Source organism: Manis pentadactyla, chromosome 2, assembly GCF_030020395.1.
Source record: "Manis pentadactyla isolate mManPen7 chromosome 2, mManPen7.hap1, whole genome shotgun sequence".
Lineage (NCBI taxonomy): Eukaryota > Metazoa > Chordata > Mammalia > Pholidota > Manidae > Manis > Manis pentadactyla.
In genome coordinates this window covers 116,091,856-116,116,726 of record NC_080020.1, presented here as the reverse complement: position 1 = coordinate 116,116,726, position 24,871 = coordinate 116,091,856, and the positions used below count along the sequence as shown (strand labels likewise).

Here is a 24,871-nt window from a genome sequence, read left to right as displayed (position 1 = left end):
TTGCCAAATACATATCTGTGTGAGGCTGGATTTTCTTCATGTTCTTCAACCAAACCCCAACATACCACAACAGACTGAATCAAAGAGGTAGATACAAGAATCCAGCTATTGGCTTTGGTACTAAAAAGTTTGTCCCCAGTCCAAGAGTGATCCAGCTATAGATACAAGTCCAGCTATAGATACAGCTATTATCCAAGAGAATCCAGCTATAGACACAAGAATCTATTTTTAAAAATATGAAAGAATACTACCCTTTTTTTTTGTATAATACAGTTATTTTTCATGGAAATGTTGCTTACATTAACATGTGATGAGTTTATTACTAAAATAAACATGAAAATAAACATTTCTGGGTATGTGAATCTCCTGCCTAAACATCTTGCTTCCCGTTCAGCAGTGTCCTTTTTGGTGAACCAGCCATGCACACAGAACAGCATTTATTTCTAATTCTCCTTCTTTACTCAATTCCCTGCAGGCTTGGCAACTCCCAACCACTTATTAGAATCCGGAGTAAGTGCCAGAATCTTGGTTTCTTTGATCAGTAACCCATTAACTAGGGCTCCCATTCCAGTCTATTCTGTGAAAACTAAGTAAGCTCTCCACATTGTCTCTGGGAGAAAACACGGCCACACCCATTAAAAATTAATAGTAGGCCCCCCAAAGAATCTTAAACTCTACTGTTCTTAGAGTGGTAGGCTCAGCTTCAAAGTGATTTAAGTGTTAAATCAGGCTCGCTTTCAACACCAGACAGATCTGTAATTTTCTGACAGCTTTTTAAAGAAGTCTCTGCTAAAAACTCCAGTGCATCTGTGAAAACTTCAGAAATCTGTCCCAGAGAGCCTCATGTCTAAGTGGCAACTCTAGTGAGTCCCTGAGATATTTCTGGATCACTCTTGGACTGGGTACAAACTCTTTAGTACCAAAGACAATGGCTTTAAATAATTTGCCAGGATGGGCTGATGAGCAACCCATGGCTGCTGGGCTCTCCAGATGCACTTACTGGTATGCCATGGCCTTGGAAGCGAGGCACGTCCTCCTCAGGCAGAGGGGTGGGGATAACGAAGTATGCAGGCAACCTAGAATAAAAAGATGTCATCAGTGTTAGTACCAGAGTTACCTCACCAAATATGAGAGCTCGATGTCAATGAACAGAGAAGCTGAGCACAGTGGTTATGACAAGTCTCTATTTCCCTGTTAAGAAGAACCAGGGCAGATGAACTGTCTCTGGCCAAATCAGTTGGAAATCTGAGGTCAAATCCTAGCACTCTGCCTCCAATTCTGTGTGTGACCCTAGGTAAGCTACCCACCTCTCTGGGTTTGCTTCATTATCCATAAAATGAGGGATTGGAATACGTGATACCTAAAGGTACATGAATTCCAGAACTAGGAATGATCTTTCTCATCATAGACTGACAATATAAGCACCTGTATTGCTTTCACTCAGACTAAAATGAAAACCAGTCATTATGATGACTGCTATGCAGACATCTGACCAAGTGCTCTGATAAATATCTAAGTGCTTACTGTATGCCAGACTGCTCTCATTACTTAACACAAATTATTAATTTGATCCTCCCAAGAACCCTGTGAAGTATGTACTAGTATTATTTTCATTCTAGAGATAAAGAAACTGAGATAAGCACTACTGAAGCCCTTCCCAGGTTGCACAACTAGTAAGTATTAGTGGAGCTGAGAATTGAACCCAAGCAGTATATCCTCAGTCTCTCCATGAGAAAATTCAGGTTCTAAAAATTAAAACCTGGTAAGTAGTAGGATGTGGGAAAGTTAGGTTTTCAGAGATGCAGGAACCAGAGGCATATGAGGACATCTTCCTCTAGTTAGCAGATGTAGGTTTCTCCGAATAAGAACCTGCCTAAGTTCTGTCACTGTGGAGTTGTAAACCTCTTTCACTCAGAGAGCTGTCAATAAAGCCTCTCAGGAAATAAGAAGGTGACTGTGGTATAAGACTTACAATGGAAAATATCAGATGGTATCTGTATGCAAGCTGCATGTTTGAAGTAAATCTTTTAAGTATTAGGTCATGGGAAAGATTGATTTTCTGAGTTGAAGAGATCAGAATTTGAATGTGACCAGTGATTAGATCTACTCAATTCACAGGGGATGGAGCACCACTTTAAACATCATCATGAGCATGTGCTTCTCAAAATTCAGACTAGAAAAACATTGGACAAATAGCCTAGATTCTTCAAAGAAATTTCAAGAAAAAATTGATGGTGTGAGAATCTATAGATTAAGAGACTTAAGAAACTTACCAATCAATTCCAATATATCAGTCTCACTGAATCTTGATTAATGATAAACAGGTAAAAAGATGAAAGATAAACCTAAAATTTTTTGAAACGGGAAAATTTGAACATCGACTGGGTAGTGAATGATACTGAAGAGTTAACATTAAATGTGAAAGGTATGACAATGGTTTTATGGATATGTTTATAAAAAGAGTCCTTAATTCTTAGGGATGTATACTGAAATATTTATGAATACAATGTGATGAGCTCTGGGATTTATTTCAAAATATTCCAGGGAAAGCATACGGAAAACAGAATTAGCCATAAATTAGTAGTTGTTGAAGCTGGGTGATAGATAAAAGAGAATTCATCATATTCTTTTCTTTTGTACTGCTTGAAATTTTCCATAAAAAACCCCTTAAAGGTAACTAAAGAGAAAGAAAGCTCTCATAATATTGTCATATAAAACCAAGTTTGGGAACCACTGGTCAAGGATAAGACACCTCAGACCATCAAAACTGTCAAGAATTATTTGGCTTTTGAGATTTTGAAGTGTTTGTAGTATTTCCTTATGCCTACTTGAGTGGATGGGCAGTAAGGCATCCCTTCTCACTTCAAGAGGTATCGCTCTTCACTGAAGTAAAAAACCTCTTCACAGATCAGTGGCTCTCAAACTCATACTTCCCAGTATGGAAAGATTACAAAAACCCCAAAGTCCAGGCTCCACCCCAGAACTATTGACAAAAAAATCAGAAACATAAAAGCTCTCCAGGTGTACTTCTCAAGATGCTGCTACTCAAAGGACACAGCACCAGGACCTGGACACTTATGAGAAGAGCAGACTCAAGCCTGACCCCAGATCTCATCAATCAGAATCTGCCCTCCAACAAGCTCCCCAGGCTATTTAGCTGCACATTAACTGTAAGAAGCAACACTCTAGACAGCAACTTACAAATAGACCAGTTTCTCAACCTTTATAGGAGAGTCACCTGTGGAGTTTATGTAAACCGATTCTCTGCTTCTTATCCAGAGGCTCATTCTACAAAGCTGGAGTGGGGCCACACTATTTTAAAACATTTGCATTTCTTCCCCTACCACTGAGGCTGAATATTTTACAATGTTAGTTAACCAGTTAACGTTCTCTTACAGCCTTTCACTGAAGGGGGGAAGATGTCAGAACCAAGGGTTGTAGCATAATGACCATGCTGCTGCTCAAGAAAGGAGGCTGCACATTTTATTAAAAATAATAATAATAATAAGGGAGAAATGTGGGATTCACATATAAATCAAGTATAAAAATCAAACGAATATTCATATCTGACCTGATTGTTTGTAGTTCATAATGCGTGATCAAAACCGAAAGTTTCTGTGATGACTGCCCTTGTACTGTTCACCATGTAAGAACTTATTCACTATGTAAGAATTTGTTCACCATGTAAGAACTTGTTCGTTGTGCTTCAGAAGATCGGAGACTGATGAGAATTAGGCTTGGGGTGGATTAATGATTGTGCATTGAGTCCCCTGTACAGAATTTTATTGTTGTTAACTGTTAACAACCATTTGATCAAAAAATATGAGAGATGCCCTCTCAAAAAAAAAAAGAAAGGAGGCTGCACAGAGGTGGCTTGCTCTTCACCAGCGAGCGGAGTGTACGATGTCCTCTCTCATCTCCTGTGAACTCAAGGTGGTTCTATACAGTCCCTCCTGTGAGACTCCCCATGTCTACAAACAACAAACCCCTTCCTCCTTAGAGAGCAATCATTTTAGTCATCAGCATGAGTTTCAAATGCAAAGTAAACAGCCTCTCCAATTACAGGATGATCTTGTAATTGGGAAGTTGTATTATCTACCCCGGCACAGCCTTAGTCCTGGTGCCTGAGTGACATCACCACAGCAGCAATGTCTTCGTGTGGAGAGTCAATTCACACACCCAACTGTTACGCACAACCCTACAGGGTTATGGGCCTCTTGATACCTTCACAGGGAGGTAAGAGGAGTGAAAGGCTTTTCAGGAGAAGGAACAGACTGTGGTACTGGAAGAGCCAGCTCTGACCTCAGGGGAAGATGAAGTAGACTTCATCTTACCCAAATTAATTGAAGGCCCCTTAATGATAGGACTTTCATTAATTTATTCATTCTGTCTCCTATTTACTGAGTACCTCTTAAAACCAGTCACTGTACTTGGTACTGAGGCTGTAATGATGAGCAAAACAGTGTCCTTGATTCCCCAGGCTGAAGAAACAAACGTAAATCAAATGGTGACACCTACATCTCAGGATAAAAATAAAACTTGACAATCCAGGAAGTGCTCTGAAGAGGCGCCTGGTGCAATGAAGGCGTTCTTGAGGAGACCTGACCTAGTCTTGGGAAGGCTCCCCAAGAAAGTGACACCTGAGTGGAGATCTGAGCGATGACACGGAGGCAACTACACTTGTGCAGCTAGAAACAAAAGGAACACCGCACAGGCAAGGCTTCTGGTGGGGGTCAGCATGGCTGGGGTGGGTGAACACAGTGTTGGAGAGACAGGGCTCAGAGAGACAGGACAGCACACAGGCAAGGCCTCTGGTGGGGGTCAGCATGGCTGGGGGGTGTACACAGTGTTGGAGTCAGAGCTCAGTAAGCTTTACTCTATAGATCAAGAACAGCAGGGAGCCACTGAAGCAGTGGGCGGAGGTGAAAGGAAAGGAGCGACACACAGCAGCAATTTACCGGAGAAATCCGCTTTACTGGGGAAAGGTGCTGGGTTATATAGGAAGGGGCATGGGGTGATTGTGGTGTTACTTCTACGGGGCTGGTGGCTATTGGCTAGGTGCTGGGAGTGGGAGTGGGGAGAGAGGTGATTGGTCTTTAGGTGGCGTCGTCAGGAACCGAGGACCCGGAAGAGAAGCCGGAAGTTCGCCATCTTACTGGTGGGGGCCCTTCAGGAGGATCAGAAACTTCCTGGAGACATGAACTCAGCCTGCTGCATAGGGAATGGACGCTGAGGAGATCACGTGGCGGCTACCACAGTACTCCAGGTGAGAACCGACCCCAGCTTTCCCTGCATTGTCCCCAGCAAAGGGCAGAGGAGTTCAAGGGCTGTGTGTTTGCACTGAGTGCTCTGAGCACCAAAATCTTGCTAAAGCTCCACTCTCCCCACTGATTATGAATGAAAAGCTTCCCCACCTTCTCTACCAGGTGTATTTTTGATGTGCTGAGACCTGTGTAAATACCTATGAATGTAACCATATGTGGCATAATTTCTTTAAAAACAATTCTGGGAACAGGGATGTTGTCTATCAGCATCAACATCACATGACAATTATCACCTCCTAGGGGCACAGGTTTCCAACCTCTCTGAGCAAGAACTAGCTTAGCTTTTCCTCTCCAAGCTCTGTGACTGGATGAGAATGGGGAGGGTGACGTGACTCTTGCTTTGCAAGCCCCTCCCCACTGTCACCACAGTTCATGTTGTGACAGGAGAGCTAACCTTATAAATGTCTGAGATCAAAATCAAAACAAATCTGATGAAGAGGCCCACAAGAACCATGAATACCAAATGCACTACAAAAATACAAATTTATGAAACTGTTAGAAGGGTGTTGTGGAGTATACTCCAAAATGATAGGATTTGAGTTTCTAAATGAGGATTATGCAGAGTCATCCTTTAAAAATGTAGGTCAGATCACATCACATCGCGCCTCTGCTCAAAGTCCTCACGAACCTATAAATGCTTCTCAAAGTCCTCACGAACCTATAAATTCTTCTGAGAGCTTCCTGGCCCGGCACTGTGCTACCACCTGCTTCACCCTGACCTCCCCTCCCCCGACTCGGCCCTTGTTGGCTCCTCTCCACCCACTAGGCTCCTTGCTGCTCCTCGCACAAGCCAGGTAAAATCCCACCTATGGGTGTTTGCCCTCACTGTCCCCTCTGCCTACCAACCCTTCCCACCACACCTCCAGCACTCGCTAACCCCTTGCCTAATCTATTTTTCTCCAACGTTTTAATTCCCTTTTAATACACTATAATCATCCATTTGTCCTATCATCATTTCCCACTCACTGGAATGAAAGTTCCAGGAGGGAAGGGGCTTTTAGACTGTTTACTGCTGTATTTCCAGTAGCCAAGACATTGCCTGGCATATAGTAACCACTTAAAAAATGTTTTGCTAAATGAATAAATGAAGTGCTCAATAAAAGGAAAGCAAATACACAACATAAATTCAGAAATGCCTCAGAAATTCAGTTTTACACTGAGATTACAGATACAATAATGGGAAAAAAAGACAAATTCACTTCTGAATGTTTTAAGGGACACTAAGGCTTTCTTTAGAAAGCATAGTATCAATGTAGAGAAACTAGAATCCATACACTGGGAATGTAAAATGGTGCAGTCTCTGTGGAAAACAATCTGGCAGTTCCTCAAAAACTAAATGCAGAATTATTATATGAACCAGCAGTTTCGCTCCTAGGTATATACCCAAGAGAACTACAAAAATATGCCCACACAAAACCTTGTACACAAATGTTCATAGTGGCATCATTCATAATAGCCAAAAGGTGAAAACATCCTAAATGTCCATCAACTAATAAATGCATAAATAAAACTCTGTGTGTGTGTGTGTGTGTGTGTGTGTGTGTATCTCCATACCATGGAATATTATTCAGCAATAAAAAAAGAATGAAATGCTGATACATGCCACAATGTGGATAAACCTTGAAAACATTACGCTCAGTGAAAGAAGCCAGGCATACAGCCTACATATTACATGATTCCATTTACATGAAATGCCCAGAACAGGCAAATCTAGAGAGACAGAAAGTAGATTAGACACTGCGTAGGGCTAGAGGTTGGGGGTGCATGGGCAGTGACTCAAGGGGTCTGTAGTTTCTTTCTAGTGCGATGACAGCGATGAAGGTTGTCCAACCCCACGAATATTTTTAAAAACACCATTTACTTTGAATGGATGAAGTGTATGGCATGTAAATTAAACCTCAGTAAAGCTGTTAAAAAAAAAAAGCACAGCACTGACAGCTCACCTTTCACAGACTTTATAGCCTTCATTGACACTCACTGCTTTGTACTTCATGCTGCCTTTGGTCCGCTCCAGTTCCCAGCACCAGTCCTTAAGTGTGTCAAACATGACGGTGTGATTTTTGGAATCAGTGGCTAACAAAATAAATTTAAAAGAAAATAAAATCTCATTATGGAACACTGCTATTTTAATGATGCGAATGTGGATGCTTAGGCCCCAATTTCCTCCACTCACGCCCATTTTTATCCAAGCAGAAGGAATTCCCTCTTAATCCCAACCCTGTTCCCTTTTTTGTCATTAATCCAAATTATGACAGAGGGTTTGTCTTTTTATACTGGAGGGAAGGAGTTGTTCTTGTTCCATTCCTTGCAAAAGTAATTTTTAGCTCCTTTTTCAGTCATCTGACCATGAGATAATTCATATAGCATAAAAAGATCCTGTGAGCACTAAAAGACAGGCCTGGCACAAACACTAAAAAAATAAAATATTTTTAGCCCTACCAATGCAAAAGAATGCAAACTCATTTGAACAGCATGTCAGATTCCTGAATGTAAATCCTTCAATTTGAAGACACACTGCCAACAAAATCATTTTCCAGTATGACCCCTGGTTATTGACAGCCATAAACAAATGAGATAGCCACAGCAAGGGGCAAGGCCTGCACTATGGTGACAGTGACTTTTGCTCCTACCCTGCCCTGCTACTCTCTGCGAGGAGGAAATGCCCAGGGGCACTACCTCTTAGCTCAGCACATGTGCCCGTGGTCCTCTCCCAAGCTGGCACTGCTTGCTGAAGGTGACATGCACCAGAACAGTCTCAGGTATTTATACAAAGCAGTTCAAGCCTTTGCATAGACAAAACAAGAAAAAACAGTATTTGATAAGTGCCTTTTAATAAAAGCAGACCAGAGTACAAAAGATAAAAGTAAGAATAATGATAAAAACAGTTGTTAAGCTTATATAGCACTTAATATGTTCCAGGCACTGGTCGAGCATATTACATTTTATTAACTCAATCCTCCCACCTCTATAGCAAAGGTGATATTATATCCTCCATTTTATAGTTGTGGCACAGAAAGATCAAGAATCTTGCCCAAGGTTACAGTCAAGCAATGGCAGAACCAGAATTCAAACCTAGGCAGCTGTGAAAGAAATTTCCATAGTGATAAATGCAAAAAAAATTTCTCCATGGACATAAATATAGACTCCATGGACTCCAATTCAAACAAAGCAGATTATTTCCTTAGCAATAGATAGGTCCTTCCCTAAAATGCCATCTCATAAGCATTCAGAACCTTTTAGCCAAAGCACATTTGTGGATACTTAAGCCAGGGAATAATTAAAGATGCTCAGATTGCAAAGCACGCACCTCTACCAACCCCTACTCATCGAAAAAGCTAGGTGGTCAGTCAGCACCTGTCAGTTATAACCTTACTTCTCAAAATAATGGGGGTTGGAAAGAGGAGAAGAGAAAGATGGAACTAAAATAGAATAAAAGATGCTACATATCTTGGGCCTTCTGGCACAAAAGCCACCATGAGGTGCCCGGAAGCTGCCAGAACTGGTAAGGATTTTGGCACAGAGATCAAGTGATGCTGGGCAAGCCAAGGACACTACACTGAGTCCAGATGAAGAATCAGGCTATAAGAGGCAGGATTCCTAAAAGTAGAGTATGATTTTTTAAATGTAAACCCAATAATGCTCATATAAGATATGGTAATCACAACCCTTAAATAGAATTCGTGCCTCATATCGAATTTACCGAGTATCATAATTCTTCCAAGTGGTAAAGATACCTCAAGACAAATGCTGGGCATAGAAGCCACAGGGCATAAATATTCAAAGAAGTAAAAAGCTAACCTTTTCAAACAATAAGGCTTCTCTCTCACTTACTAACTTTACATTTCCCTGTATGGCCCCAGAAGATGACTGGTTAGCCAGAGACGGGTAAGATTCCTCAAGGGAGGAACAACCTAAGACAGGCACAGTCGCAGGGGGGCCATCAGGTGAGAAATTGGGGATCAACAGAGGTGAGGCTTAGTACCTCACCCCGCGTTCTGAGAGAAATCTTCTGCATACGTGGATGTTTAATTGCCCTTGTCTAGCTTGGATTAACACATAGTCTACAGGCACACACCTGATCATCTACATTTGCTCTCTTACAACACTAAACTATGTTTTCTACCTTTATCTTGTATCTACCTACCACTTCAGCATTTTATTAAAAATAATAATAATAGAGAAATGTGGTATCCACATATAAATGAAGTATAAAAATCAAATGAGTATTCATATTTGAACTGTTTATAGTTCATAATGCATTAACAAAACCAAAAGTTTCTGTGATGACTGCCCTTGTACTGCTCACCATGTAACTTATTCAATATGTAAGAATTTGTTCTCCATGTAAGAACTTGTTCGTTATGCTTCAGAAGATTGGAGACTGACGAAAATTAGGCTTGGGGTGGATTAATGATTGTGCATTGAGCATTGACTCCCCTATACAGAATTGTATTGTTGTTAACAACCATTTGATCAATAAATATGAGAGATGCCCTCACAACAACAACAACAACAAAAGTACACACTTCCAATTGTAAAATAAATAAGTAACCAGGATGTAATGTATAGCATAAGGAATATAGTCAAAATATTGTAACAACTTGGTATGGTGATTAGCTGGTACCTAGAATTATCATGTATATAAATGTTGAATCACTGTGTTGTACACCTGAAACTAATGTAATGTAATACTGTGTGTCAACTACCCTTCAATAAAAAATAATTATCTACAAAAAAAACACAAAAAAGAGGAAATAAACACTAAATATTAAAAAAAAAAGATATGGTAATCAACAAGGAAGTCATATTTTGTATATCCCCTACTGCACAAGCTGCTATAAGCCAGTTAATCAGCACTTACACATATAGCTACAGTGACAAGGTCATTCACACAGACGAATTTACTAAATTAAGGAACAAATTTTATGTTCAGCCTAACAGTGGTGCTCAGTGTATTTTGTCAGTGTAACTCTCAGAACATAACCTGTCCCGAATAACATGCAGTTATATTCTCTACTAACTCTCATTTAATGCCTGCAGCCTACATGTTGTGCATTTAACAATTTATAATCTTCACAACACTTCAAGGGAGGCATTAACACCACTGTTAACAAAGTGAGGAAACAGAGGTCCCCAGAGTTAAGTGTCAGCCCCAGGATCCCACAGCTACTAAGCCACTGGGTAAGGACTTAAACTCAGGACAGACCCTGAAATTCATACCTTTTCCATTAAATCACCATACTTCCCAAAAGGCATCCTGCTCTCTCAGGTGTCTACATCTCCGCACGTGCCATCTCTCTGCCCAGAATACTCTTCTGTGCCTCCCAGACCCTCCCACATCCTCTGCTATCAGCTCTGGTACAGCGTTTGCCCTCTGACAGCCCTCCCTCCATGCACTCAGGCACTTCCTCCCTCCTGCCCCCACAGCCCCTTCCACCACAGGACACATCGTTCAGTCGCCTCTGTTTGACCTGATGCTCTTAAAGGACAGGTGTTTACTCCTGTTCACTTCTATCCCCACAGTGCCTGACCCATACCAAGTGTCCAATAAATGTTTACCAAATGAGCAGTTAGTGATAAAGTGACTCTGCATTTCAGAAAGCCTCATACATGCCATTAAACTAACATGCCACTTCCCTGATGAAAAGTACACAGCACACGGGATCACAAAACAACATCATGCTAAGTACTTAATGGGCAGAGCAACTGAACAGCCAAGGGGAGAGAGCTAGAGAAGGAAGACAGCCATCTGTGGGAACACTGTACAATGCCAGGCATTATTACTAGTAATTCAGATGACCAAAGTTTCTTAGTTAAAAGATTTCCCTTGCTAACTAAATGGAAAACATTTGGTATCTTAAGTTTTCTAACCAAACTAGTTTTCTGATGTGCTCTCTTATGTACAACCATTCCATTTTCCCCAAATATGTGATATAAAGCAGGTTCTGTTTGTTCAAAACCTTTCTAGGATGAAAGACATTCTCTAGAGTCTCGTAAAATGAAATCAAGTATATTAAGGTGGAAAAAGAACCCAGGGACAAACAGGGTTATATTTACACTTGCCTCAATTTTGTTTCTATGGAGTCTCACATTCCCAATTATACTGATTTTATCTTTCCTAATAAAAAAATCAAACTGATAATCCCTCACAAAAAGCAAACAAACCTATAAGTTAAAGCAACAAGTATCACAGGGGGAAAAAAAAAAACTTTTTCTTTAAGAAATCAGAAAATCACCCAAGCAAGAGGTAACCAATTGCTAGAAAAGAGGAAAAAAAAACCCATGGATGGGTTTTCTCCCATTTGTTCCAGGTAGGATTTGAAAGGGCCTGCCCAGCCACAATTTCTGGATTCTGAAAATCCAGAAGACGCTTACCTGTACTGTTTTGCACAGAAGTTGCATAGGAAAACAGAAACAACCGTTTAAGCAGTTTCGGAGCCTGGGTATGATGAATTATGCCACTGACGATCTAGGGAAGAACCAAGCAGTGGATACAGTCACACTTTTGGAGATAAACACCGAATTGTCTAGGTTTTCATTTTCATTTAGGCTAACAGGCTCCTGTGGTCAGCATGCTAACTCATTTACGTCTGTATCTATGACCTTATCTCTTGGAATAAACAGAATGCTAACCATATTGGCAGGTTTTCTAAGAGCTTTGTATTTCTAGGGAAATTTTTAAAACACAGTCTAATTTCTCAGAAATAAAATGCAAAAAAAATATAAGTGCCATATTCAGATACTCTAAAAATCTGACATCTCAAGACATTCAGCTGATATCAGATAATTAGCAAAATGCCTAGGTATTTGAGCCACTTGTGGCCTTTAGGACCTTCTAGAAGATCAGAAAAAGCAATCAACCCATTGTGCTTTCTGTTTCAAGTTCCAAACAAAAGTATTTTGGGTCAGATGACTACAATCGTCATTCAAAATGAAGTTTCTGGCTTCTCAGGAAATTTTCCATATCTACACCATTCTTCCTCCTCAGAACAGATACTGGAATCATGTTTATTATCCTAACTAAGCTACCACACTCCCTGAAAGAAAATTAAGGAGTTCTATTTAAGTGTGCATAACTCACTGCAGCCAGAGACAAGAGATGACCTGGCTTCTCTCTAGATTTTCCCTGATGTATTTACATGACAGTGGCAAGTTTGAGACCTTCAATATCTCAATAAGAAAACTCTTGGACGTCACAGTGACCACTGCAACCAGTTCACCCCGTTACACATCTCAACTTGCTACGCCAACAAGAGTGTTGCCTTAGTCTCCAAAAACCCAGGCCTCATTTGGTAACTTGGTTTTGCCCATCTGACCTATTAACTCCTCTCTCTTTCCACACACTTCTACTACTTCCCAGATATGAGCTCACTCATTCCAGGCATTGGGGCGACTGCTGCTACCTTCTGGAAGCCATCAGAGGCAGGAGGAGGACTGTTTGCCTGCCTCATCCTTCCCTTTCCCCAACTGCCTCCTGACGCTGAATTCCCACCTCCCACCCTGCAGAGGCTCCAGGAATAAACACATTATGATTTGAAGGCCTAAAGGTAGCATGTGCCATGATAATACACAGGCAAGCTTTACCAAATTATTTCTCAATTCTAATCAAAGCATATGGGATTAAAACCACTTTCAACTTCACAGAATAAAACGTTCCCCTCAACCTTTGCACAATACAAGTAAAAAACAGTGGGGGAAAACCTGATGGGAAATAAAACCTAAAAACACATGCAACTAGTTACCCTTTTGACTTCCTCTTCTTTTGTGTACCTCAGACAGAAGTGGAATACTCGGAGGTCTTTGCAGTGGATGATGAGTTTCTCAGGGTATTTCTTCAGTTGTCCAAAAAGAGGTTTTTTTTTCTCATCAAACACTACACGTCAACAATGAAATCAGGAAGGAAAATCAGTGTATAAGGCAACAAATTAATGCTAAAGAAATAAAGTAGACTATTAACACCTCTCAAAAGTGAGAGGAAACCGTGCTACCTTCTAAGTAAATGTCAGCAGGGGCCCAGGCCCACCCTGCAGGGTCCTGACTCTGAGTTAGGGTTCTTCATTTCTCTGGAATAAGCACAAGACCAAAACGGACTGGCCATTGCTGGCAGAACTGACTCTCAAAGTTGAGATTACAAAAGATGGAAGGGAGATCACTAGTGACATGCTGTCAGGGCAGTCAACTCCGGGGTTTTGGCTAGGGGCCCCTCCTGACACCTCTCTCTCTGTTCCAGAGTTTGGGCCACGTAGCACCTACGGGTGTTTGGATCATCAAAAATGGCTAATTGAATGACTTCTGGAAAAGCCCTGGTGACAAAAAGAGAAATGGAGCAGAAAGACGCTGGACCCTTTGTCAGCAGAAGATACCCAAGTGCCATGGAACAGACCTTTAGATTAACCTTTAAAGTAAAACCTACCCAGCTGACACTGATGGCCGAAACAGGATCAACAGCCCACATATGATGGCACTGCCGAGTATCAGAAAGACAGGTTCAAAGTTCAAGCTCCTCCACCAATTAAGTGACCCCAAACAAGCCACTTCACATCTCAATTTTATCACCCATAAAACTGATTTAAACAAGATAAATATGTGAAGGAATTTTACTAAACTGTTAAGGACCACAAAAATATCATCATTATCAGCTATACTTTATTTTTTGTAAATGAATATTCACAGCAGCTTTATTCATAATAGCCAAAATCTAGATCAGCTCAAATGTCCTTCACCAGGCAACTGGTTAAAGAGCTATGATACATACAAATCATGGAATATTAATTAGCAATAAAAATTAACAAGCTGTTGAATCACACAACAACTTGGCTGACTCTCCAAGGAATTATGCTGAGTGAAAAAAACCAACCTCAAAAGGTTACACACTGTATGATTCCACTTATGTAACATTTTTTGAGATGAAAAAGTTTTAGAAATGGAGAACACATTAATGGTTGCCAGAGGTTAGGGACAGGGGTGAGAAAGGATGGAGATGAGCATGGTTATGAGACAGTAACCCAAGTCACCGAACTGTTCTGTGTCCTCACTGTGGTGGACGCGTGAACACAGACAAAACTACAGACCAAAAAACACACTCACACACACAGGTACAAGTCAAACTCTGGCAATCTGAGTGAGATCAGTGGATTTTATCAGTGCCAATATCCTGTTAGCAGTTATATTTTCAAAAGCTGGCAATACCCCAGGGGAAAACAGATACTCACCTCCGTAAATCTGATCAACACAGTGGAGTGTAATGTCATTTTCTCCTATAACCTTATTCTTAAATTGGGTTTCCTAAAAAATTCAAAAGGGAACAATTGTGATTCCTTTCTGTGTACTGTCAGACATTATAGGCAGAACAAATCACCATTCTCCACTTGCACGTTAAGAAAAACAGGGAGGGTGTGGGGCAAATGGGTGAAGGTGGTCAAAAGATACAACTTCTGGTTACAATATAATTCAGTCAGGGGGGTGTAACATACAGCATGGTGACTATAATGATACTGTATTGTACATCTGAAAATTGCTAAAAGTAGATCTTAAAAGTTCTCATCACAGGAAAAAAAATGTGTAACTATGTGAGGTGATGGATGTTAACTTACTGTGGTAATCATTATGCAATATATATATATATATATATCAAATCCTTCTGTTGTACACCCTAAACTATTATAATGTTGTATGTTAGTTATATTTCAATAAAACTGGGCAAAAAATAAATAGAAGAGTGTATACCCTAAAAAAATAAGCAAACAGGGAAATGCAGCCACAATCTAGGAAAAGGACCGTGAAGTGACGGAACATGCAAGAGAAGCTGGTGAGCACTTGCTTTTCAAACCCAGGCAGAACCTGCTGTTCCTGGGCTGCTCCCAGGCATAGCCGCCATGCCATCCATGATCTCTCTGGGGGGTGCTGGAGAGTGCTGTGCAGGTTAGGATTGCTCCAAATGTAAACAGGTGAGTGACAGAGCTCCATGAAGCCAGCTTTGGGAAGAAAATACTGAGAGATTCATGTTTCTGTGAATGCTGTCTTGATACAGGACGGGGAACCAAGCTCCAGAGCCGAAGCCAGCACAGCAGACTACCCGCTGGGACAGCAATGGTGCTAAGAAGCCAGGGTGGGCAGTTGTGTTACTTCACACTCTGCTGCTCATTGTTCATAAGCAGGGACAAGTCTTACAAGACTTGTGTGCAGAGGACACATAAAGTAAACCCAAAAGCAAGTGCTGCATTCAGCATCTGTTTCCTAACTGAAGGCAGTCCCTGAATTTGAAGAGGAGTTTAGTACAGGGGAAACCTGGGGAACTAGGGTATCTGGGGAGATGTGATTCCAGTGAGTGCTAGACACGCTATACTGATATACAGGAGACAAAAAGTTGACAGCCTAAAAAGCATCAGCCTGTAAAGCCAAACACAAGCCAGCATGACATGAGGCACTGGTGGGAAATTGTAGCATGGTCCCATCACTGAAAGGAGATCCTGAAGGACAGAGAGCAGACTAGTGGTGAGATGGGCTTCTGTCCTTTGTCTTTAATGTGTATTAGGGTAGAGTAATTGAGAAGCTGGGGAAAAAGGCAGTGGGGCCCAAACTGCACTGCTCCCCTGAAACTCAGCCAAGCGCAACTCGTGCGTACATCATGATCAAAGGCAGATTCGTCATCACTCAAGAAGGCTATCTTGAAGTCTGTGCAGACAAGCTTCCCATAGATGCCGCGCTGACAGGAATCTTCCTGGACATACTTGAGGACTGTGCTGGCTTCACAGAGCAGCTGTTCACCTGATCAAAACCAAAACAAGTCCTCCTTAGAGTTCTCAGGGAACATACAGTGTGCAAACAGTAAAAGCTCCCCAGGCTCTCCTCGTGTAAAGGCAAACATACAAAACAAAGTAGCACTTCAGAGCTCTGCACAGTTCCAGCACAGCTGGAGCTCCAAAACTGAGGCGAAAAGATCAGCAGTGGGGACCATGACAAGCAAAATTAAAATGACCCAGACACACCTTAACTCTGGGCATTTCTCTGTCTTCTCACTGTGAATAATGGAAGTTTCCAAATAGGTGGAAATGATCTCAGCTACACTTGCAAGCATGGGTCTTAAGTGTTTTTATTACCTGCACTCAAGCACACTCCACAGAAGTGATACCTATAGGAGTGGAGCCAGAAAGGCTCACCAGCGTGCTCTACAGCAGAGCCCTCAAGCCTGCATTCCAGAGAGAGCGGGCCACCCTCCCTCTGGGATTGCTGAAGAAGAGCCGGGTGTCTCCCTGGCTCTCGGGCAGCTCCCTCAGACAGGGGCGGCAGCATTCCCCCTTTCCAGCAGGACCACACTCGCTCTGGCTCTCCAGACAAGGAAGGGAGGAAAAGGGAGGTCAGGGGTTTGTGGGGGTAAAAAACCTGTTTCCTCTCTTTCTTAGCTGAGGGTATTTCCTCTCAGTGTGACACCTTTCCTGCTCTATCTGCAGGCATCCAGCCCACAAGAGAAACTATTTCCTGGAGACAGTACTTCTCTTTATAATTGAGAAGATTTGGATTTAGGGACAGGTAAGCATTCTCTGCTCCCTGGAAATAGAGAAGCCCATGAGGGCTAGATATCCGGGTGAGGGCAGCAAAAAGAGGAGGATATGAGGATAATGAAAAACTAGGTGGAAATACTTGGCAACAAAAAAAGAAAGGGAATTTGCTTCTCCTCCAATCTTCCTTTCAGAACCTTCCTCTGGATATTTCCTTCAATGTCTTTACTTTATGGCTCAAAATTCATTTAGTCTAACTTTCAATATGAAGACAAAGAAGGGTTTCAGACACTAAGACTATCAAGGGACACATATTATGGTATTTTTTTCATCTTCTAAGGGGTTAATTACTAAGGAAATACTGGAAGATGGCTCAGTCACTAGGTTAGCCTCTAGAGAGACCACAGAGCGTGAAGAAAACAATGAAGTCAGGGTCTCATTAGGGCTTAAAATAGACCCAGAAAAAGTGCCTTAGCTAAGTCCCAGGTGAAAGGCATGTGAGCAAAGCTTCCTGTGCTTGCAACTCCTAGTGCGAAACAGCTTTTAAGAGCGAGTGTCTCCTGAAGACCGAGGGAGCCGTACCAGACGTGATCACGCCCTGGAGCCTAGAAACTGCCACCCGCTGGCTAACACAACATCCAGGGGAGGCTCTGGAGCATGGCACGCCGCACCAGTTACCACCTCGTGTGTACAGGAAGTCTCGAATCATGGGGAAGGGAGCCAAGGGGAGAACAGATCTTACAGTAAACTAAAAATGGAAGTTAACTTCAAGATCTATAACCCAGGAAAAGCGATAGACTATATGGATTGAGGTTTAGGCCATTATTATAGGAAAAAGGCTTTGAGACTTAAAAACATTTTTAAGAAGTTATGGGATTCCAATATATTTACCAAATAAGGGAGGGTCAGTCATAAATGTGTGCATATTCATATCCTCCCAATAAACTGGAATAAAAAGTACCAGAACAAGGCTGCTATTGTTTAGGGAAAACGTACTTAAAAAAAAAATTTATGAAAAAAAGCTGTTTGGGGTTGGAAAAAACAAAGTGGAAGAATTGAATGCCCAGCTCCAGGAGAGCTCAACACAGCGGACAGGACAGGCTACCTCTATCTGAGTTCAGAACATAGCAGCTTGCCTGAAGCTCTAGGATCACTCTCCTCCATCTTAAAAATGTCCAACCAATCCAGGCTCCTTGGTGGCAGCCCCAGGGTCAGTGAACCCCAGCGTGGTTGGCACTCATGTTCAGACAGGCAAGCAGTGATGAATACAGGTGAGGCCGCCACCACGGCCTGCCCGGCAAAGCTGGGCAGCTGTGTGAGTCGAGGGCAGCTACCAAAGCGGCAGAAAGAGTTGGGGGGGCGGGAGGCATAGGGCTCTGCAGGGGACCAAAACCCGGACTTTCCTGACTCAGGATCAGAACACTGGATGGGGACAAGTAAAGCAACCTGAAAAAGCCCTCATTTGTTTGTGAAAAAGGTGAGAATTTCCCAGGTTTATTTTCACCAGCTTGTGAGGGGCAAGAAAAATTCTTTGCAGATGTTGTAATACTCAGACCCAGGTGTGTGGAACTAAAGACCTTGATGTTTTTGTCCAACTTGTTACTGTCTGGATGAAAACAAAGGAGTTTATATATAGTGATACTAGGGATGACATCATTAATCATTGGCTTTGAATTGCACATGAGGTATGAGACTCCCATAACTGTTACCTGGCAACAAGTGAAGAGTTGCTTCCTTCTCTGTTACTTCCTTTTCATTTGTATGAATTTCCTAAGAGAGAAGAGCAAAGGGTAATTTTGTCCTTTGTTTAAGGGCTCAAAATGAGAAACATAAAATCATGCTTTCAGAATACAGACTAAAACACTGAATTCTCTCAGGAGTTTTGTTTTTGACAAGCTAGTTACTTTTCTTGAAAGCATTTTTAACTAAAGGAGGAGAGAAAATTCCAACAAATTAGTTCAATGTATTAATTATTTAGGACTGACAGCTATAGTTGTCCCAAGTGGAGAGGCAGGGATGGGCACTCCCCATCTAAAAAAACAAATGTCACACTGCAGCGTAAGCAGCTCAAACACACTGAGTCAAAGAGATAAGGGAAGACATTCCACAGAATGACCCCTTTTACATTCAGTGAGCATCAGGGATTAAAAGCAAAAGAAGATTGTGTATTCTTAGAGAAAATGGACATATATAAAGGACAGGAAAATATGAATGTATCATGTCAATGCTGATCCATCTAATCAGTAGCATACCAGGACTCCGTAAAGGGAACTCAGAACGAGAACGTTCTTTGCCCATTCTAAGTTAGCTAAAACCATGAGACAAAGACACCAATATAATTACTTCTGATAAGAAATCAAGGACAGATTCCATGTCACTGTTTCTCAATGAAAATACTTTCAAATGCCTCCTTGTCAGGTTTGGTGTTTACTGGATATTGAAACATAATCAGTAATCCTTAATGAATTAATGGACCAAAGCAACAGTCATAAATGGCTATGGATAGACCTGAGAGGCATGGTAGGCCTAATGCAAACTTGCACGTCATCTATGAAGTATTCTCACCAAAATATTTAACCTCAATCTGCTTGAGCTTCTATGTCAGTCTACCAATTTATGAGAAACACTGGGACAGAGAAACATGTTAAATGACACCACAGGGATGCAACCAGTCAAATCCTGACTGTAGAAAATTCTATACATTTTTTGTTTTGTCAACAAATAAAATTGGGATTGTTTTGTTTTCTTGGCAGAAGGCTCTAGGTGAAATGAGTTTTTTCCTGAAACATGACATTTAAAAAAACCTGGGTACAGCTGGGGCAGGAAGAGGCTAGAGAGCTTATCTTAAGGCTGAAGAAGAAAGTCATGGCTGTTTGAGATAACCCATTCTGAGCATGGTCTATTTTAGAGATGCCTACAATTTCCACTTTAGGAAATGCCAGTAAATCAAATCCTTCTGAGACAGTGCTTCTCAGACTTGGGGAGTGTCAAATCATCACCTCTGCAGACACTCAGGCCTCACTACAAGCCTAAGGAATCAGTGTACGGGATGCAGCTGGGCTTCTGATTGTGTCGAAAGTTTCCCAGATGATTCTGATGCATTGGTCTAGATTAGTCCCACATGAGGAACTATTCTTGCGTATGTAAATTCTATGACTATTCTGGTAATTTAGAAATTCTCATTGAGAATTTCCATCACCTATTATTACCAAAGAAATAAATTAAAGCACAACTATTTTTGACAGTTCTATCATCTTTGAGAGAAAATGCTATTCATTAAATTATCAGCTGTTAGAAAGCTAGTGATCATCTTGATTAGGGCTTAGAACTCAGTTCAAACACTTAAGTCAATGGGGAGAGGACGACCCTATTGGGATGCTCCCAGAAGAACTATCTTCTCATGACAAAGAATTTACACTATCCAAAACTACATCAATTCTTAAAATGGTTAGTGGAATTCTTTCTGTATATTCCATAAACAAAACCTTTTAGGAGCCTGTCCTACCCAAAACTCCCTTTTCCCTGACAACTGTTCCCTGCCCCCCACCAACCTCCTGGAATGAACCACCTCCTCCCCATCAACTACAAGGGAAACTGAGGGACAGTCTTTTTATCTCCCCTATTAATTTGGCTCAAGGTCTAAAAGAAGCTAAACAAACTGGCCACTTAAACTACAGCTGACCCTTGAAAAACACAGGTTTGAACTCATGGGTCCACTTATTCACAGATTGTTTCAATAAATATATTGGAAAATTTTTTAGAGATTAGCAACAATTTGAAAAATGTTTTCTTTCCTCCAGTTTATTGTATATAATACATACAACATATAAAATATGTGTTAGCTGTGTTTGTTATTGGTAAGGCTTCCCATTAACAGCAATTAGAAGTTATATACAGACTTTCAACCGTAGGGAGAGTCAGCACCCTAACTCCTCTCTTGTTCAAGGATCAACTGTACAGACTTGCAGATTTTGCCACAAATATGGGGAAGCAGAGAAAGTTGTTCTGCAGAGAATGAGACACATGAAGAGGTTAGGCAGAGATAAAAGCCCAACCCCAGACACACAGTCAGGGCCTGGACTCCCATAGCTTTCCAGGCTACAGCGAGGCGAAACCGCACCTTTGACTTATGTTCCATGAATCACACCTGCAACTTTATAATAAATCCCCTTGTTAGCATAAGTTAGCTACAGTGGGTTTCTGCTGATCGTCCCTTTTACATTTCTGATTCTCCAAGTTCCAGATGAAGAAAGTGAGGCTTAAAGAGATTCAGGAACTTCCCTTTCACAGGAAATAAGTTACTAACCAAGGGTTCAGCCCAAGCTCCAACTAATTCCAGCACTTAGCAATACCCAAGCTGGCCCTAACTCCAAAAGACTTTGACTACACAGGAATATCTGAAGTCATGGAGAAAGAAATGACATTTTTCTATTAACAGGATTTGTTTTTCTAGAAGCCCACAATGACTTAGGTCTGGTCATTCTGTGTCATATTCTGCAATAGGAAGTACTTTGAAACCACTATAAGACCAAAAGAGTAAACTAATGGCTTTCTTAAGAGAACACCACATCAAGGAGGGGGCTGCTCAGGTATGCCATACCAAAGGAGAGCTTTCTCATCTGCTGATTTTATTGAAAGACTAAACAGCAAAAAGTTGGTAAAAAATTGAGAATAAAAACCTATATAAGCACTTGAGCACTGGAATTTAAGGAGCCACACTGTAGGTGATCATCACTAATATTCTAAATTCTCTGGTTGGCACTTCAAAAAATTAGTCACTATCCAATTCTGCAAATAATCAACTCAGGAAAGAATAAGTACCATTACCACTACCATGAACTCCAAAGCAAAATAGACACCAGCCCTGGGAAAAGTAATAATCCATAAATCAGGACACACAAAGAGGAATCATAAAGAAACCCTCCCCTCAAAATTCTGTTGTTTTTTTTTAATTTGGGAAGCTATCTGGGTGGTGGGGAGGAGGTACGAAGGACAGAACGGAGTATTCACTGGCTATTGTCCTATAGTTCCCTCATTCCTGTATTTTACAATAGTTTTCAAATTGACAAAAAAAAGAACATGGAGAAGATATTTCAATGTTTTTGAGAAAGCATCCATTGCTTGTTGATTCCAGGAGAATAAACAGTTGACTGGAGCAGAGGGGAAGTAGTCACCAACAAGGGTACAGGAGCGCCCACATCTAGATATGCCAAGGCTGGATCTTAAAGTGGGTTGCAGGACATGGTGAAATTCCACGTATACATCCTACTTTTGACCATGTGCACTCTGAACATGTATGAGCTGTTGTCTTTGTGGGAAAATGTACTGGACAAGTGATTAAAGGCTGTCCAATTTGATCTTTACAACTGCATGAGTAAATACCAATTTCTTCCTTATCAACATTATAAATTATTACATGACTCAGGGGTCACTTGTGGGCTGTAGAAATCACAAATGTCCAATCTATGAAGGCCAAAGTGGGTTCTTTCAGAGGCCAGCCCTTATTGAGGTTGAGGTGAATAATTATAAGTATTTCTTTAGCTTTATGTATCAGGCATTGCTTAAAGAATTTTATACTTATTAACTCATTTAATCCTCACAGCAAGCCTTTGAAGTAGAGTTATTACACTCGCTATTATCTCCATTTGCTGATGAAGACACCCAGCTAGTATGTGGTAGAAGTGGAAGTCAAACCTGGAAGCTGGCTCAGTTTTTGTTCCTGTATGATGACACACTGCATCTTACGTGGAAAGAAGGAAAAAGGAAAAACAAGACAGATTGGTTAGTGAATATATCTGCTAGACCCACCTAAAACAGGTCAAAGGAAGCATCACAGAAAGTGTCCAGAGAAATCCAGGAGTATTGTGGAGAGGTAAATGGAGGCTACAGGGAAAAAACAAAAATCAAAAAATACCTACCCCCAGGGTAATGGCTGGCTGCATGGGGAAGAACTATGGGGCCTCTTCAAGCTGAGTTACCTCTTTTTATTTCCCCTTTCATTTTTTAAAAAATTAAACTATCATTGATATACAATCTTATGATGGTTTCAAATACACAACACACTGGTTCAATATTCACCCATATTATCAAGTCCTCACACCCTCCAGTGTGGTCACTGTCCATCAATGTAGTAAGATGTTACAGTCATTCATTGTATGAAAGTTACCTCTTACGATTTATTCCACTGGGTCCTCTAAGGCGTAAGTCTCTGTCACCCCAACAGCCTTCAAGAGTTCAAGGGGAATCCTCTGACTCACTGCACTCCAGGAAGGCCTCCAACCACGATTAACATTACATTCCACCTGGACAATTCTGTGTTTCCCTCCAAGATCATGTAGTCTAGGGATCATGCTAAGAGTCCCCCTTTATACCGCTTTCTCCTTTACCCTCATTATCCAATCTATCACCAAATTCTACCAGTATTACCTATTAAATATATCTAGAACAAACGCTCCTCCTATCTCCACCAGCACCATGTAGACCAAGCTATTATCATCTCCCACCCAGACCAACAGCTTTCCCCTGCTCTACCTGCCTCTCACCTCCTTCCAATCCATTCTCCACCCTAATGGAGCAGTGACCCTTTCAGAACACAGCCTGCTTTGGGTTACTGGTGGGATGAGGACAATGTTTTGACACAGCCTACAAGACCCGGAGAAATCTGGCCCCCATTACTTGTCCAATCTGATCAGTTACCATCCTCTTTCTCAGCCTGCATGTTGGCCACACTGGCCTTCTTTCAGCCCCTCATACCTGCCATGCTCCTTCCCATCCTGAATCAGTTCCACAGGAAGTTCCTGCTGCTTAGAATGTTTCTCCTTTCCTCTTTGCCCTGTGAATTCTGTGTATCCACTGGATCTCAGGACAAGGGTCATTTCCTCAGGGGAGTCCTCTCTGTTACCAGGTTTTTACATGGTACCAGGTACCATGTACCTCTCTCACTCCTAGCAGTTGTCACAACTGCCATTTCACATGCTTATGTCATTATTTAAGTCCATCTCCCCACCAATCCATAACTCTGAGGGCAGACCCCTTTCTGGTTTTTTGCTCACTGTAAATCCCCAGAATGCAATTCAGACTTTGCATACAGATTTTGTGAATAATTTAATAATGACTTTAAATAGTGAGAGGCTTTAAAGTAGTCCAGCAGGGACCAGAGAAACATATGGGAGATTAAGATACAATATCTGGCTTGGGCATTAATATGGATGGCATCACCAAATGCTCTAAGCATACTGTGAAGTACTAGAGAAAGAGTGCATTCCATTAAAGACTGTCATGTGTGTGATATTAATCCAAAAAGACTAGAAATTATGAAGCCTGACCAGCAAGAACTGCAAGAGCACAACAGCTGTGGGTGGGCCTGGCATCATTCCAGGATCTCACAGGCAATTCAGCCAGTGTTTAGTGACAGCTGCCTCTGTACTATCCCTGTTCTCTGGGGCGCTGGGAGCTTCTTAAACTGTCATCTGGCTTCAGAGAAGGGCCGAGTCCCCCTTAACCCTTTGCTCCTTCTGTCCCACTATCCTTCAACTCTTGACACTCCCTGCCTAGCTGCTTCATCAGCAAATGGTGACAACCTTTCTTCCAGAGCTATGAAACATGGAAAAAAATGCCTTACTGACCCCAATTAACTACCATGTTCCATGTGTAGGAAGAAAAGGTAGAGAGATATGGCTCTTTAATAATCAAGCTGAACTGGTTCTACTAGGTACACCCAGCAGACTTTTTCTTGAACTCTGTAAGATGCCTGAAAACTAACTCGTTTGGCAGTGATGCAATTTTCAACACATGTGGCAGTTAAAATGGCCATGTCCAAGAATTAGGAGAAGTGCAAGTTGCAGTGTTCCAAAATCGTGTGACTATAGACTATCTACTGTTAAAAGAACATATGGGATGTGAACAGTTCTCAGGAATGTGTTGTTTTAATTTGTCTGATTTTTCTCAAACTATTCAAATTCAGTTAGACAATATCCATCATATCATTGATAAGTTTTCACAAATGCCTAGGGTACCTAACTGGTTTTCTTGGTTTCACTGGATATGGCT

General features: G+C 41.4%; 1 protein-coding gene across 2 annotated transcripts in view; it reads right to left on the bottom strand.

Moving 5' to 3' along the window:
* The window catches only part of MTMR12 (myotubularin related protein 12), a 62,094-nt gene that overhangs the window by 23,217 nt on the left and 14,006 nt on the right, over positions 1 to 24,871 (bottom strand). Inside the window, exons 2-8 of one of the 2 annotated variants that reach the window (XM_036926597.2) lie at positions 18,532 to 18,592; positions 15,949 to 16,091; positions 14,537 to 14,609; positions 13,067 to 13,197; positions 11,700 to 11,793; positions 7,268 to 7,397; positions 1,001 to 1,076 (exon numbers count right to left, since the gene is read on the bottom strand). In XM_036926597.2, the coding sequence (XP_036782492.2) occupies positions 1,001 to 1,076; positions 7,268 to 7,397; positions 11,700 to 11,793; positions 13,067 to 13,197; positions 14,537 to 14,609; positions 15,949 to 16,091; positions 18,532 to 18,592 (708 nt within the window). The remainder of the gene's footprint in view (positions 1 to 1,000; positions 1,077 to 7,267; positions 7,398 to 11,699; positions 11,794 to 13,066; positions 13,198 to 14,536; positions 14,610 to 15,948; positions 16,092 to 18,531; positions 18,593 to 24,871) is intronic. The other variant, XM_036926596.2, reaches the window with a different exon arrangement.